Raw genomic sequence first — 16,081 nt, forward strand, 5'->3', positions numbered from 1 at the left:
AAGTTGTAGAGGTTGGAATTCTATCAGATTAATTTTACATTTACTTACATTCTTTGTGGACATCTTAGATATGAGTCATATAAATTACAAATACACAGCAGGGCTCCATTATATGGGGATTTCCATACTTGCAAATTTGCCCACTCCATACAATTTAAATTGTAACTTATTGTCAAATAAATTCTCATGGCACTTTAACTGTTATTTGCAGCATGCAAAGAGCTGGTAAATATTTGAGTTGCCTGACAGTCACATTCCCAGAGATTGAATAAGGTGAGGTTCTGACTTCTCATTTAAGCTATAAACAAGTGCTTTTGCAATCTGTTTCATGCCATATTTTTCATATTTTTATGTTTTTTGTTGATTCCACTGTTTAAAATGGCCCCCATGCGTATGGCTGATGCACATTAGAATAAGTAAATATCTTACCATTTATGGAGTTTACTGGTATAAATAATACTTTTCTAGTGTTTCTAAGTGCAAGATTGTAATGTGCCTTATGGAGAAAATAACCATCTTAGATAAACTTCATTCAAGTGTGAGTTATAGCATTGTTGGTTGTGAGTTCAAGGTTAATGAATCAAAAATATAATATATACCCCGATAAAGGAAGAGGAAACTTGTCTACCTGTGTGTGAAGTCACTCTGGAAAGTACTAAAATAACATCGGTAGGTAGTGTGAGATAAAAATATGGAAAAGATGAAAAAGAGGTTAAATTTGTGGATTCAAGAGATGACAATTAAAAAAAAAAAAAGCCTAGTGGGACAACCCTGGTGTAAGGAGGTCAAAGGTATTCAGTTATATCATTCCAGGTCAGAATAATAATCACTCTTCTAGGCTGGCACAGGCTGGCTAGGAAATGTGTCAAAAGGCAACAAAGACATCAGGGAAATACAAATCAAAACCACACTCAGATATCACCTCACACCAGTCAGAGTGGCTAAAATGAACAAATCAGGAGACTATAGATGCTGGAGAGGATGTGGAGAAACGGGAACCCTCTTGCACTGTTGGTGGGAATGCAAATTGGTGCAGCCGCTCTGGAAAGCAGTGTGGAGGTTCCTCAGAAAATTAAAAATAGATCTACCCTATGACCCAGCAATAGCGCTGCTAGGAATTTACCCAAGGGATACAGGAGTACTGATGCATAGGGGCACTTGTACCCCAATGTTTATAGCAGCACTCTCAACAATAGCCAAACTGTGGAAAGAGCCTAACTGTCCATCAACTGATGAATGGATAAAGAAATTGTGGTTTATATACACAATGGAGTACTACGTGGCAATGAGAAAGAATGAAATATGAGCCTTTGTAGCAACATGGATGGAACTGGAGAGTGTTATGCTAAGTGAAAAAAGCCATACAGAGAAAGAGAGATACCTATGGTTTCACTCTTATGTGGATCCTGAGAAACGTAACAGAAACCCATGGGGGAGGGGAAGGAAAAAAAAAAGAGGTTAGAGTGGAAGAGAGCCAAAGCATAAGAGACTCTTAAAAACTGAGAACAAACTGAGGGTTGATGGGGGTGGGAGGGAGGGTACGGTAGGTGATGGACATTGAAGAGGGCATCTTTTGGGATGTGCACTGGGTGTTGTATTGAAACCAATTTGACAATAAACTTCATATATTGGAAAAAAAAAACAAAAGGCAACAAAGAATATACAATGTTAAACTTAGAGCTCAGGCCTCAGGCAGGTTCTGCTAATCAGGAGGCTGCAGATGAGTTCTTCAAACGCCTATTAAATATACAGGGAAAGGAGTAAGTGGAAAACAAGTATCAACACCAATGAGACTGGCTTGTCCTATAAAGACTTTGTGGAAGGAACCAACATAAGTGGCCTCCAAAGCCCCTGGTTTTCAATCATTTAAGGACTGTACAATTAATCATTTGTAATAACTATGTATTAAAGGAGGTGTATTTTCACAGAAACACACATTTAAAAAAAGTTTATGTATTGGCTGATTGACAAAAATGTTGTGACAAGATGCTTGTAGGAATCTTACTCTGCATTTCCCCTAAGAGCAATGGTTCCAAATTTTCTAATTCAGAGTTCAAGAACATAATTCAGTGTTATAGAACACAGCTATTGAGAATAATGAGAACTATGTTTGTGTGGATACACATATAGGTGTGCGGGGGCAGACTTGCTCATTCTTTCCACCACACTCTTTCCACCACGGGAGAACTCATGGGCTGAGGGAATCTCTCTTGGCGCAGAATAGTGCCAGGTTGGGGGAGAGGGGATGTGGGTCAGGTGAAACTTTTCTTCTCATCCTTTTCCATTTGTCTATTCTTGTTGTATGAGCCACCAGGATCCTGTAATCTCTCAACTGAATTCTGGAACTCTCGTATAGGTCTTTTCATCCATCAATGCTTGTTAAATCTGTGTTTTTGTATTGGGAAGAGTCCTGGGTCCTCTTATTCCATCATCTTGCTGACTTAAACCTCACTATTCTGCCTTCATTTTCTCAGAAGCCATAGCTCCCTATTGGTTCTCTCTTTTTGAGTCAGAATTAGAAATTAGATTCCTCAGAGACCTTGTGTGTTTTTACAAAACTGGCTATAGGGAATTTCCTGTTAAAGGCTCCTCACAGGCAAAGAGCAACACCCTCATAAAGACTGAGCAGGTTGAGATAAAACAGAGACAGGGTTCTATCCTGGTGCTCATTCTGGTGAGTCTTCCCCATCTCCCAACTCACAGAGCCTCCTTATGTCACAGTGATGGCTGAAGGGAAAGAGAGGGATAGGAAAGGAAGAGAAGAGCCATGGGATAAGTGTAGGGGATAGAGGACTAGGACTGAAGTTTAGAGAATGAGTAGGATTACATTAGGAAAAACCATATAATTCTAGTAAAAGCATTTGGATTTCAGCCTGAATCCATTCAATGGGCATTTTAGAAAAATTAGTATGCCTGATATCTAAAGAATGATGGATAATTAGTATCTTTGGAACATGGTTCAGAGTGTTTTAAAAAATTATCTGTTTAAAACTAACAACATACTTAGGGTTTTAATCTTTATTATCTCTAATCTCTATTTTATAGATGAAAAGTGCTTGTTATTTAGTCTCCTTTGATTATAGAGTGACTAAGTCAGGAAACTGAGTTTCGACACAATTGGTCAAACTATAGAGCTCATGCTTTTAAGCACTGTAAAGTATTGTGTCGTAATAAACCCCAAAAATGATGCCATGAGGACAGAGATAAATGTACTGATTTTAAATCTACTTGAAAAGTAGCATCACCCTTTTTGTTTGTTTGTTTGTTTGTTTGTTTAGGTTTTGTTTTTGTATCTTTCTGAGACTATTGCCTACAATTTTGATCTTCTGAGATGTTACTGAAGAATATAAAAAAATTATTTAATAAAAGAATCTGCCATTGGCACTTTGCTTACATTGATAAATCACAGAAAATTTAGCTCCCATAATTGAATCCTACTTTCCATTCTTGTGTTGATCACATCATGCCTTTTTATTCACCATTCCATTACAAGGCCAGAGGACTTTAGAAGAGAGACTATTCTTATAGTCATGTCACAGAGCATCCCCTACAAATAACATCTAGGGGCACCTGGGTGGCTCAGTAGGCTAAGCTTCTGAGTCTTGTTTTCAGCTCAGGTCATGGTCTCACAGTTCATAAGATCAAGCCCTTATTGGGGCTCTGCACTGACAGTGCAGAGCCTGCTTGGGATTCCCATTTGTCCCTCTCTCTCTGCTCCTCCCCTACTCATGCTCTCTCTTGCGTGATCTCTCACTCTCAAAATCAATAAATAAACTTAAAAAAACAAATAATATCTATTATTTTTAGCTTCCTTCCTTTTCAAATGTCTACCATTTCTTCCCAGGAGTTCCAGCTTTCCTCATCCACATGGTACTACTCCCTCTATTAGTTGTTTATCACAGACATGACACTTCTTGCCTCTGCTTCTCATACAACAATGTCTGGCTAATACTCTGATTGTCTAACTGAAACTGGGATCATAATTACTACTGCTCCTCTGGAATCCTCCAATGATATAAAATCATGAAAAGACACTTTTTACCAGAAAACAATTACATGTATTGAATGATCAAGTGCTTCAGAAATACTCTAACAAATGACATAAAGTACATGAACATGTAGAACAGCTTGGGTAGCTTTGGATATGATAGATTCAGCTTGCTCAGAATATGCCACCTGGTCTTTTCTTCAACATATTTGTCATGCATCTTAACTCTTAAAATAATGACTACCTGAGATTTATAATGAAGACACTGATATCTCTTATTCAGAGGGATGTGAGTTTAAAAGAGATTATGTGTTTGTGTGAATGTGTGTGGACAAAGGGAAGCTGTGTGGATCTGACGTGACTGAGGCACGAGTCAGCTTTTCTTTATTTCCAATCTCTCTCCATTCCAATTTAATTATTTCCTCTCTACCTTCTTTCCGCAGCTCCAGAACTACAAGCGCTTCAAGCGTTTGACAAGGGTTTTAAACTATTTAAGGTTCAGATCCACATGTAAAAATATGGTTAACTATGTTCTCCTATATGTGTTTATAAAGATTACAGCTGGTACTTGCATAGGTGCCGACAACGTGGAAAGTAATAGGCAGTACCTTCAAAAATGGTAGTTCTGGGGCGCCTGGGTGGCTCAGTCGGTTAAGCGTCCGACTTCAGCTCAGGTCATGATCTCGCGGTCCATGAGTTTGAGCCCCGTGTCGGGCTCTGGGCTGATGGCTCAGAGCCTGGAGCTTGCTTCTGATTCTGTGTCTCCCTCTCTCTCGGCCCCTCCCCCGTTCATGCTCTGTCTCTCTCTGTCTCAAAATAAATAAAAAAACGTTAAAAATTTTTTTTAAAAAATAAAAAAATGGTAGTTGCTTATGTTTTCACCACATTTGCTTCTTATTTTGTAATAATAATGAATAAATATTAACAAATGGATGATTTTAATCCTAAAGACTTATTTCTAATAGTTTAGACTACATTTTAATGAATCTGTGTTCATTAACACTTGTTACCCATCTTGTATGTCAACACCTATGTGTTACCATCTAACCAAATGGAACCAACAGAAATAACTATTTACATAGGCCAGCACAACTCTCTATATGCCAAAATTGAAAGTAAATTATGTTGGTGATGACAGAAGATAATTAATGAAATAGGAATTAAGGCAAAATCTTACCCTAATACCAGTGGTGAGACCATTGCAAATTAAAAAAGAAAAAAGAAAGTTGCTAACAAAGATGAATATATTATGAAAAATGTTTTATTATAATCCACTGCATAACTGCTTCCAAAGGTTTTCACTGAGAATTCACTTCCTCACATTGCTCGAGATGGATTTCTGATTGTACATTTTTAATTGTGTGAATTAACTGAAGAGGAGAATGTACAAAATTGTATGATCTTATTTTTCTTTAGGTTTAAAACGTTGCAGAGTTTTACCTTGTGTCCTGAGGATTAACGAACATATAATTGTAAGAACATGGACTTATGCGTTACCTATCAAGATGTCCCTTCCCAATGACACCCAGTTTCATCCCTCCTTCTTTTTGCTGCTGGGGATCCCAGGACTGGAAACTGTCCACATGTGGATTGGCTTTCCCTTTTGCGCTGTGTACGTGATTGCACTCATAGGAAACCTCACTATTTTGTTTGTGGTCCAGGTTGACAGCAGCCTACATCAGCCCATGTTCTACTTCCTGGCCATGTTGGCTACCATTGATTTGGGTCTGTCCACAGCTACCATCCCCAAGATGCTTGGGATCTTCTGGTTTAGTCTCAGGGAGATAATCTTCGATGCTTGTCTCACCCAGATGTTTTTTATCCACAACTTCACTGGTATGGAGTCAGCAGTCCTGTTGGCAATGGCTTATGACCGCTATGTGGCCATATGCAACCCACTTCGATATAGCACCGTTCTCACCAACAAGGTTGTCTCTGTGATTGGTGTTGGTGTGTTAGTGAGGTCATTTATTTCTGTTATTCCATTTGTGTTTCTTATTTTGCGACTGCCCTTCTGTGGGAATCATATCATTCCCCATACCTATTGTGAACACATGGGTCTGGCTCGCCTGTCTTGTGCCAGCATCAAGATCAATATCATCTATGGCCTGGGTGCTATTTCAATCCTAGTATTTGACATCATAGCCATTGCCCTTTCTTATGTTCAGATACTCCATGCCGTTTTCCGTCTTCCTTCCCGCGAAGCCCGACTCAAGTCCCTCAGCACATGTGGTTCTCATGTTTGTGTAATTCTTGCCTTCTATACACCAGCCCTCTTTTCCTTTATGACACATCGCTTTGGCCATAACGTCCCCCGCTATATCCACATACTCCTGGCCAATCTTTATGTCGTAGTGCCACCAATGCTCAACCCTGTCATATATGGAGTCAGAACCAAACAGATTTATGACCGTGTGAAGAAAATAATATTGAAAAAATAAAGAATTAAAAAGGAATATGTATATAGATGGAACTTCTGAGCAGAGAAACGCCTTGTGATATTAAATTTAGTAAATTTAAATGTGCTTGACAGTGTTTATTTTTTGGGGGGGAAGGGGGTCCATTCTGTAAGTATTTTAATGAATTCAGAGACTGAAAGCTTAAGTTTTGTTATCCAATTTATATGGTAAGTGAGGGCATATCAGAGTCTTTATATGTGATTTTTAATAACTGGTGTCAGTAGATTTAAAGTAGAATTTATAGGGCATGCTGTATTTTTTTGGACATGTACTGGTTACCCTTTATCATTTATATGGCTCTTTTTTTGATGATTCTTATTCCTTTTTTATCTCTAGGTGTCCCTGTATTGGTTTCTCTCTCCTTATTTTGCATCCCCCCCCCCTTATCTGTTCTTCTTTTTCTTTTTTTTTCTCTTCAGAAAGTATGCAAATTTTCATTGCATTACAAAAACCGTATTGTGATATCCTGTGATTTCATCAAAATACTGCAAAGATCCAGAATCATATCATAGATTAAATCCTGGTTTTATACATAGAAAGGAAGTGAGGAAATAAATGTGGCTACAAAAACCTTCCTCCTAATTTTTGTGTGGCGTTTCTCACAAATATATTTAGGTTTACATAGACCCAACTCTGATGTAAACTTGAAGGAAGAAACCTCCTGCAGCCCGGAGAGGCTGCCCACTGTCACCTCCTGGGTTCTATTGTTTTTTTCACTTGCTTTGAGAGTCATCTTGTAGTTGTTTCCTTTTGTCCTATCTTTTCATATATGATTTGAACAGTTAAACAGAACTTGATTCCACTCCTACTTCTATCTTTGATGCGTAAGTTTCAGTGGCCTCAATTTCCTTACTTTCCAAATATAGTCATAGTTTCATTTCAGAGATAAAGCATGAAGACTTAATTATATGATGCTTCTAAAGTCATCAGCATAGTTCCCAGGATGTTGTTTGCAATAAATACAAAATAATTGTTAGCCATTAGTATTATCATTATTTGTATTACTATGTTTTGTTTATTATTCTCACCCTTGACAACAGTGTTTCTATAAGAGGTGCTTATGGGTTTTATTTTAATACCACCCTCACATAAAATAACCTGAAGCTAAAGTGACACAAAGTACAAAAAGTATCTAATATAATATATACATTGTATATGTACTACACACACACACACACTCACACACACACGCACACAAGATACTAGTCCACAACTAATTGGTTGATATTTTATAAAAACTTGATTTCTTAAAGTTATTATTTAAGGAAAAATTTCAAAAGGCTCATTTTACCTAACTCCATCAAAAATGACATTTATATTTTTCATGCATATATTTGGTATTACCTCTTAGTCTTTAAAACAGAAATTTTTAATTTGGAAATAATTATTTTCATCATTTATCCTTCTCTTCCTCATTGTGTAATGCGAGGCAAGTTATCTCCATTATCTCCACAATCTTTTGTTATTTGGGCTCATATTCTCTTGATCTCACTCATATGTTCCTTTTTCTAACTTTCTGTAGCCTGATCTCTTGTATGGGATCACTCTATCTCTGAAGTACCTCTATCATCAGCCACTTCCAGTCTTCCAGACTAGCTGATTTTGTTTCATAAATATCTCTCAGGTATTTTGTTTTCTGTCTCCAGTGGTACCATCTTATTTAGTGTTCCTAGTGACCAGCATGTGATGTTAGGACCTTTGTGACATTGCCCATGCCAAACATCCTCCTGATTTCAGGTTTCATATCACAATTAACATCCTTGGTTTTTGATTTATAGAGATATGCCTATTCCTTCATAAACCCCTTTACACTCCAAATATACCTACTTTCTAAGACCTATTGCCTGTCTCTCCTTCATTCGCTAAATACTAATGGCACACCAATTTTCTGGTATTTGCATTTTAATTTTCAAAGTCTACTATTCGAATAAAATCTTGTTTCAGATAAAGAAAAACATTGGTTCACATAGGAGTGAATTTCTATATGTATGCACATTTTAGGGTAACTATCCTCATACTGTTGAAGATAGAGCAATACTCACTTTTCTTTGCCTTCTGTGCACTTCTGCTCCATTCTCTTACTCACAACTTAATATTATAATCACTTGCAATGTGTACATTTCATCCTCTCTCCTCCTTGGCGATAAGGATTTGATATTACTTTATTTATCCACTTAGTTACTTATAGTGTGACTCACACAGCTACTCAATAAACGTATGCTGAATGAATCAGTCTAAGTAAGAATAAAAGAATGAACGTACTTACTATTAGTCACGGTATAATACAAGAAAGTTGACATTAAACGTGTGCATTGGTGTAAGCTACCATTGCCAAAATTTAAAAAAAAATGTACAAAAACAGACTGATAATAGGATATTATACTACATCAGAAAGAGGTGAATAAATAAATAAATTCTAAAAATAGTGAGTGCATACAGCACATGTTTCCAACTCAACTGATTTATTAATGCAAAATGGAATATACATATTTTTACTTCTTTTTTTACTCATTGTGCCATTTTTTCTTAAACACACACACACACGTACACACACACTCCTAAACATGTGCTTGCACACACACGTGTATATATGTATATGAACACATAAAGATAGATTTACACACACATACACACAATGTTGGGGGAATTTACAAAATGGAAAATATTCTGTTATGCAACTTCTTCTAAAATGACCAATATCACATTAATAGTGATTTAAAAACTTGATTCAAAATTCCTTCCTCTTGAAAGCCTTTCTAATGTGGCCTTAGCACACTATTTCATGATTTTTACTTCCTGAGTTAAGAACCAGATGTCCCTGTGCTTTCCTCAGTAGAAACACTGATTACAGACTCTTTTTTTCTCTTGCACAAGTAGGGCCATACCCATTTAATCAAGATGCATAAATTATGATCATATAAAAATATTTCCTCATTGAAGAATATAAAATTGAAATTAATTACCATAATCTCATGTTATTAGCATTTATCTTCCATAATACTACATTTTTTAATTTGAAATGACTTATGTTGTTCAGGTCAATAACTTAGTCATTCTTTCAACAAAATTTAATAAGAAATGTTACTCAGCATATTGTGCCAACTACTGGGGTATGCATAAGGATGTACATGATAATTTCAGGAATTTGCTCCCTAGTAGATGAGAAATATCAGCATACATGATGTTCCAAATGAAAACAATGAGGGCTGTGTGTATATAATGAAAGGGAGGCAGGGAGAGATATGAGGGGGGTGATGATCAATCAGGAAAGAGAGCACAGTCAAGCTGTATGGAAGGGTAAATTGATTTCTCTGGGCATAGAATAATTGGTACATTCTAGGAAAATAAAAAGCAAACATTGCAAGCATTGTATTTTTGATTTTGCTTATTTCAATGCATTTACCATGTGCATCATAATAAGACTACAATCTGGCAGATGTGCAACAGTGATTTTTTCTTGCTAGTCCTGTTACCTCTTAAGCCATTATGATTATCTGCATATTTCCAATTTTCACTCATTCCTTGGCTTACCACTCACTTCATCTCTTCTTATTTTTATCTTCTGGTTCATGCAGATATAGTATAGTGGTTTTTTTCTTTTTCTTTTTTCTTTTTGTCTTTTTTCTTGCCCCCAGAGTTTCACATAAAAACATTCAAGCATCAAAATCTTAACACAATTTGATGTGTCTATTTTTTGCTTTACAAGATTTGTTAGATTAATCCACTTTGCATGTAATAGTAATTCATTTGAATTTTCTTTTGGTTTGCTTCTTATTGTTTTTATTGTGCTGTTTTATTTCTTCATAGATAGTATTTTCTTTTTTTAAAAAAATTTAATGTTTATTTATTTTTGACAGAGAGAGAGAGAGACAGAGACAGAGACAGAGCATGAGCAGGGGAGGGGCAGAGAGAGAGGGAGACACAGAATCCGAAGCAGGCTCCAGGCTCTGAGCTGTCAGCACAGAGCCCGAAGCAGGGCTCAAACTCACGAACTGCAAGATCATGACCTGAGCCAAAGTCAGACACTTAACCGACTGAGCCACCCAGGTGTCCCATTGAACCACCCAGGTGCCCTGATAGTATTTTCTTTAATGAATAAACCCAATTAATTTATATATTCTACTGTTGTTGAATAATTTTAATTATTTAATTTTTTTCTCTATTCTGAATAAATCCCTATGAACATTTTTGTGTATGTATTTTGGTGAACATAATCACTCATTTCCTTTGGACATTTATGTAATAGTAATTGCTGGGAATATTTAGAATTAGCAGACACTTCCAATTTCCAAAGTGGTCAGCAGATGCTCCTATCTTTATGAACACTTGGTATTAGCGGTCTTAATTTTCAGCCATACTGGAAAGATTGTAGGTATAGCATGGTGGTTTATTTTCCTGATGAGTAACAGTGATGAAAAAATTTTCTTATGCTCATTGGATATTATTTTCCTTTAAAGTGCCAGAGTAAGTATTTGCTCTTATATTTTACATTGTTTTGTCATTTCTTTATAGATTAATAATAATTTCAATTCACTATTTTAATGTGTTATTAATATAAGTGTTTTAACCAATATATGTATTGGGAATATCACCTCCCAGTCAGTGATTTTCCTCCTGTGTCACCATCCTAATAGAAATTTTGGTAAGTGGTGTTCTTATATTTTTCACTCTTTTTAAAAATTAATTAAAACAATTATTTTTTGAGAGAGAGCATGAATGAGCATGAGAGGGGAGAGGGGCAGAAGGAGAGGGAGAGAGAATCCCAAGCAGGCTTCATGCTATCAGCACAGAGCCCCACATGGGGCTTGAAGTCAGGGATCCCAAGATCATGACCTGAACCAAAATCAAGAGTTGATGCCTCACTGATTGAACCACCCAGCTGCCCTTTATATTTTTCTATGATTAAGTAATGTAATTTCACTTTATTTTTATTCATTACATTGAAAAATACATTTGGCCTTATTTTGTAATACTAGTGTAATGGATCTTTTTCTTTGGTTTCCATGTGTTTCATGTCTCTAAATACATTTCATGTGGGGTGCCTGGGTGGCTCAATTGGTTAAGTGTCTGACTTCTGGTTTTGGCTCAGGTCATGATCTCACTGTTTGTGAGATCAAGCCTGTGCCAGGCTCTATGCTGGCAGTGCAGAAACTGCTTGGGATTCTCTCTCTCTCCCTCTTTCTGCCCCTGCCCCGCTCATGTGCTTCTGATCTCTTTCTCTGTCTCAAAATAAATAAGTAAACATTTAAAACAAACAAACAAACATAAATTCATGGGTTTTTTTTTCATTTTTATGTCAAATTAATTTTTATTAACTTCTATTTGGGGCACCTGGGTGGCTCAGTCGGCCAAGCACCAACTTTGGTTCAGGTCGTGGTCTCACAGTTGGTGAGTTCAAGCCTGGCGTCAGGCTCTGTGCTGATGGCTCAGAGCCTGGAGCTGGCTTCAGATTCTACGTCTCCCTCTCTCTGCCCCTCCCTGCTTATGCTTTCTCTCTCTCTCTCTCTCAAAAATAAATCAAAATTAAAAAAAAAAATAAAAATAAACTTTAATGAATAAATAAATAAATAAAGCCAGTAAGACTAGCACTACATAGGATAGAAATAAGATATTTTGTCTTATTCGATAGCTATGATATATTATTGATGAGTAGTAAGACATGGATGTGGGAAGGGGATATATATATATATATATATATATATATATATATACATACATACACATATAGGTATACCTATATATAGGTATATAGGTATATATATAGGTATATATATATAGGTAAATTATGTTCTAAATGTTCATTGCTATGATATCTAATAAAATTAAGATGCAAAATTTACCCAATAAGAGATTCTGTTCACGTCATATTTCATATGAACACATTTGGTAGCATTAGTTTTGCATCTCTGATTTTCTATTGACAAGATGTGTAGGGGATGTAGGGAAGATGTTTGCTTCTCCATCAGTCCCTTTATCCTAAGTGCAGATAATGGAATCTTTCTCAGGAGGTTCTGTGGTGTTAGCTATGGTTCATGCAGGGGATTTAAGTTGGCTTTGTGTTCAGACAGGCCCCCAAGGGCCCTAAATATAGGTAGTATAAAACCTTATTCCCATTACTGGATATACCAGAGCTCTCTAGCCCTAGTCCTGCTGCAGGTGAGTTTCCTAGTAAATGTGTGATGGAGATGAACAGTGATCAGAGACTCTCGTCTAACAATTAAGGAACAGGTTACAGCTAAATTTATTAAGCTACTATATTCTCACTACTGTAGAAAGATTTCCTGACTGAAAGAGGTCATTACTGGATTATGCTGAAACAACATAGATTTTTTTAATCAAATTTTTGAATGTTTTATTTATTTTTTTTAGAGAGAGAGAGAGAGAAAGAGAAAGAGAGAGAGAGAGCATGAGTGAGGGAGGGGCAGAGAGAGAGGGAGACACAGAATCCAAACCAGTCTCTAGGCTCTGAGCTGTCAGCACAGAGCCTGACGGCAGGGCTCGAACTCACGAACTGTGAGATCATGACCTGAGCCAAAGTTGGACACTTAACTGACTGAGCCATCCAGGCACCCCAAGACAACTTAGATTTTTTAAAATAACCATCTACAGAGGGAACTTATAGTTGTGGTATAAACAACCTCAATTCTCAGTGATAACTGTGTATTAGGGCATGGTCTTCTATAATAATAATTTTAAAATATGCTCATCAGGGGCCCAGAGTTGAGTGCAGGTTTTTAAAATTGATTACAAAGAAGGAAGAAGATAAATAAATAGCCTGGAGATGAACATTTATAGTCTTTCAGTACTTACATAACTGGAGAGTCTCTATTTTTTTTAATGTCATTAATAAAATATTTCCCCAAATTTGGACTTTTCTCTGTCACTCTGCTCAGGAGTCAACTGGAGCTGAGATCAACTTTCTTCCTACCTTTCTTCCTTTATGTTCCTTCTGTTTTGCTTTCCTTTCTTCTTTTTTTACCTTTCCTCCTTTCTCTTCCTATATTTCTCTATCCCTTACTTATTTTTTTTCTATTGTGCTCTCTTATATTTCTTTTCTTTTTCTATAGGAAGACAGGCAGACAGAAAGACAGGAAGAGAAAGAAAGAAAGAAGAAAGAAAGAAAGAAAGAAAGAAAGAAGAAAAGAAAGAAGAAGGAAGGAAAATAAGGAGGGAGGGAAGAAAGAATGGAGAGAGAGAGAAAGAGAGAGAGAGAGAGAGAGAGCAATCATAACTAGAGTGTGGTAAATCAGGAGCATGGATTTCTTAAGCCTGATGTTGACCACCATTATTGTCATTGGAAACAAATCTTTACTTTTCTCAATGCTTCTCCTTCCAATATGTCTTTTCGCTATCTCCCTCCCCCCAAACTCTCCCCCACACACCTATGCAATGATAGGTAGAATTGTTGGATATCTTAGGACATTCTTGAGAATTTGGCAACCAATGGAAACCTTGGGATTTTTTATTAATTTAATTCCTATCAGAATATTGTAGCAAAGAGATGCATTTCTGTCCTGGAGGTGACTTCCAGCTGCAGTGTTTTCCTATCTTTGTATAGTACAGTGTCTGTCTATCTTTGTGCAACTCTTATTATATCTCAGATACAGTACAGCATGTCTGTGGGAGCATATGAGTAAATATGGAGGGACACATTAATGAAACACCGTTCTTCATTTTGGATCTGATTTTCTAAATATATATCAATGTCACAACTGATACAGAACAAACTGATTTAAGAAGTCTTACTGTATTTCCTATCATTCTACAGGTCTAGGTATCTTATATTCTTATATGTATTGTCATGTTCTGTGTGCGGGTGTCTGTATCTGTTCCATGCTTTTTGTGTTGATGTGTTTAGGTAAAGTGTATTTTGTCCTCAAAGAGGATTGATATCTCAATCCTTTCATGTTTTTTTTAAATTAATTCCAGGTTTTATATGGAGTTTCAGCAAATGAATATGATATTCACGTCCAAAACCTGAGAAGTATACTTCTCATAAAGTTAATGTTTCTTCCATTTGTAGAGTGCTCAGTCTGTGCCTACATATTACTTTGAACTCAAGTTTTAGTATTTGCTTTCATAATAAGACAGCTACAGATAAAAATTAAGCCTACCTGAGACTTTTGAGAAATGTGTTCATAGCTCTTGTTTTTTCCTTCTAGAAGTAGTCAACTACTTCTCTTCTCATCAATGGCAAGATGTTCCACACAAACACTTCCGCTTTCCACCCAGACACCTTTTTTCTCACAGGCATCCCAGGATTTGAGGGTTCCCATGGCTGGATCTCCCTACCTTTTTGCTCCATTTACTTAATGGCTCTGTTAGGCAATGTTACAATTTTGCTGATCATCTGGTCTGACCGTACTCTGCGGGATCCTATGTTCTACTTTCTAGCCATCTTATCAGCCATAGATCTGGCCCTCTCCACAACGTCAGTGCCCCGAATGCTGGGTATCTTCTGGTTTGATGCACATGAAATTGGTTTTGGAGCCTGCGTGGCTCAGATGTTCCTGATACACACCTTTACAGGAATGGAGTCTACTGTTCTGTTGGCCATGGCTTTTGATCGCTATGTGGCTATCTGTGTACCACTCCACTACGCAACCACCCTGACACCCCGGGTGCTAGCAGGTATTGGTGTGGGCATTATAATGCGTCCTGTCCTGCTCATGTTGCCCATTCTCTACCTAACCCATCGTCTGCCCTTTTGTGAGACTCGAATTATTGCGCATTCCTACTGTGAGCACATGGGCATTGCCAAGTTGGCCTGTGCCAGCATTCGAGTTAATACCATTTATGGGCTTTTTGTGGCTTCTTTTCTTATTTTGGACGTGGTACTTGTTGGAATCTCTTATGCCTACATCCTCCGTGCAGTTTTCCTCCTCCCATCTCGAGATGCTCGTCACAAAGCCTTGAGCACATGTGGGTCACATGTTGGGGTCATGTGTGTTTTCTACACACCCTGTCTCTTCTCCTTCCTCACCCACCGGTTTGGCAAGAAAATTCCCCATTATGTTCACATCCTTGTTGCCAATCTCTACGTAGTCTTCCCACCTGCCCTCAATCCTATTATCTACGGTGTGAGGACAAAGCAGATTCGTGAGCATGTGATCCATGCTCTCACCTCCCAGTAGAGTCTCTTGTTTCCTTAGCTCTTGAAGGTGTGGATATAACTAAAGGAAGTTAATTTTACTCTACTCTGGGTTGATTATTTTTTAAATGCTCCTCATATCAAAAGATCCTGAAGATCCTAAAGTTACAAACTTTGGAGAATGCTGTCTGTTCTTTAATCTCAATACCTTCTCTCCATATTGGTGTTGAATGCATATTCTTCTGACCATAGGGTTCCATTACAGTAGGGCAAACATCACGCCCAAAGCCCCTTCCCTTTTAACTAGGGAAATTTAGTGAACCTCTATCTCTCTGTATTTGAAAATAGGATAGTATTCCAGCTGGGCACAATCAGTTTATGCCAACTGCTTTGCTTTCTCAGAAAAAAAAATAACTAAATTTGAATATAAAATAAGAAAGATCTTCATAGATTTCTCAGTTAAAAACTTTGTATCCGATTTCTCTGAGGACAATACTGGGATACTTCGTGCAGTTAAAAAAAAAATGTCTCGGGTTTTCACCT

The 16,081-nt window shown here is 37.1% G+C and overlaps 2 protein-coding genes across 3 annotated transcripts; both read left to right on the top strand.

Moving 5' to 3' along the window:
- The first annotated feature begins 614 nt into the window (after window positions 1-614).
- LOC131488609 (olfactory receptor 52E2-like) lies at window positions 615-6,429 on the top strand. 2 transcript variants are annotated; one of them, XM_058690470.1, is made up of 2 exons: window positions 615-760; window positions 5,518-6,429. In XM_058690470.1, the coding sequence occupies exons 1-2, from the start codon at window positions 692-694 to the stop codon at window positions 6,427-6,429; spliced, it is 981 nt and encodes a 326-aa protein (XP_058546453.1). In that variant the 5' UTR covers window positions 615-691. The 2 variants fall into 2 exon arrangements, with proteins under 2 accessions (XP_058546453.1, XP_058546454.1); XM_058690471.1 differs by lacking the exon at window positions 615-760 and having other exon boundaries at window positions 5,488-6,429.
- Window positions 6,430-14,639: 8,210 nt separating this feature from the next.
- LOC131488611 (olfactory receptor 52J3-like) lies at window positions 14,640-15,581 on the top strand. The gene has a single exon (XM_058690472.1). It carries the CDS (start codon window positions 14,646-14,648, stop codon window positions 15,579-15,581), a length of 936 nt encoding a protein of 311 aa, XP_058546455.1. The 5' UTR covers window positions 14,640-14,645.
- Window positions 15,582-16,081: the final 500 nt, after the last annotated feature.

The sequence above is a fragment of the Neofelis nebulosa genome, chromosome 10, assembly GCF_028018385.1.
Source record: "Neofelis nebulosa isolate mNeoNeb1 chromosome 10, mNeoNeb1.pri, whole genome shotgun sequence".
Taxonomy (NCBI): domain Eukaryota; kingdom Metazoa; phylum Chordata; class Mammalia; order Carnivora; family Felidae; genus Neofelis; species Neofelis nebulosa.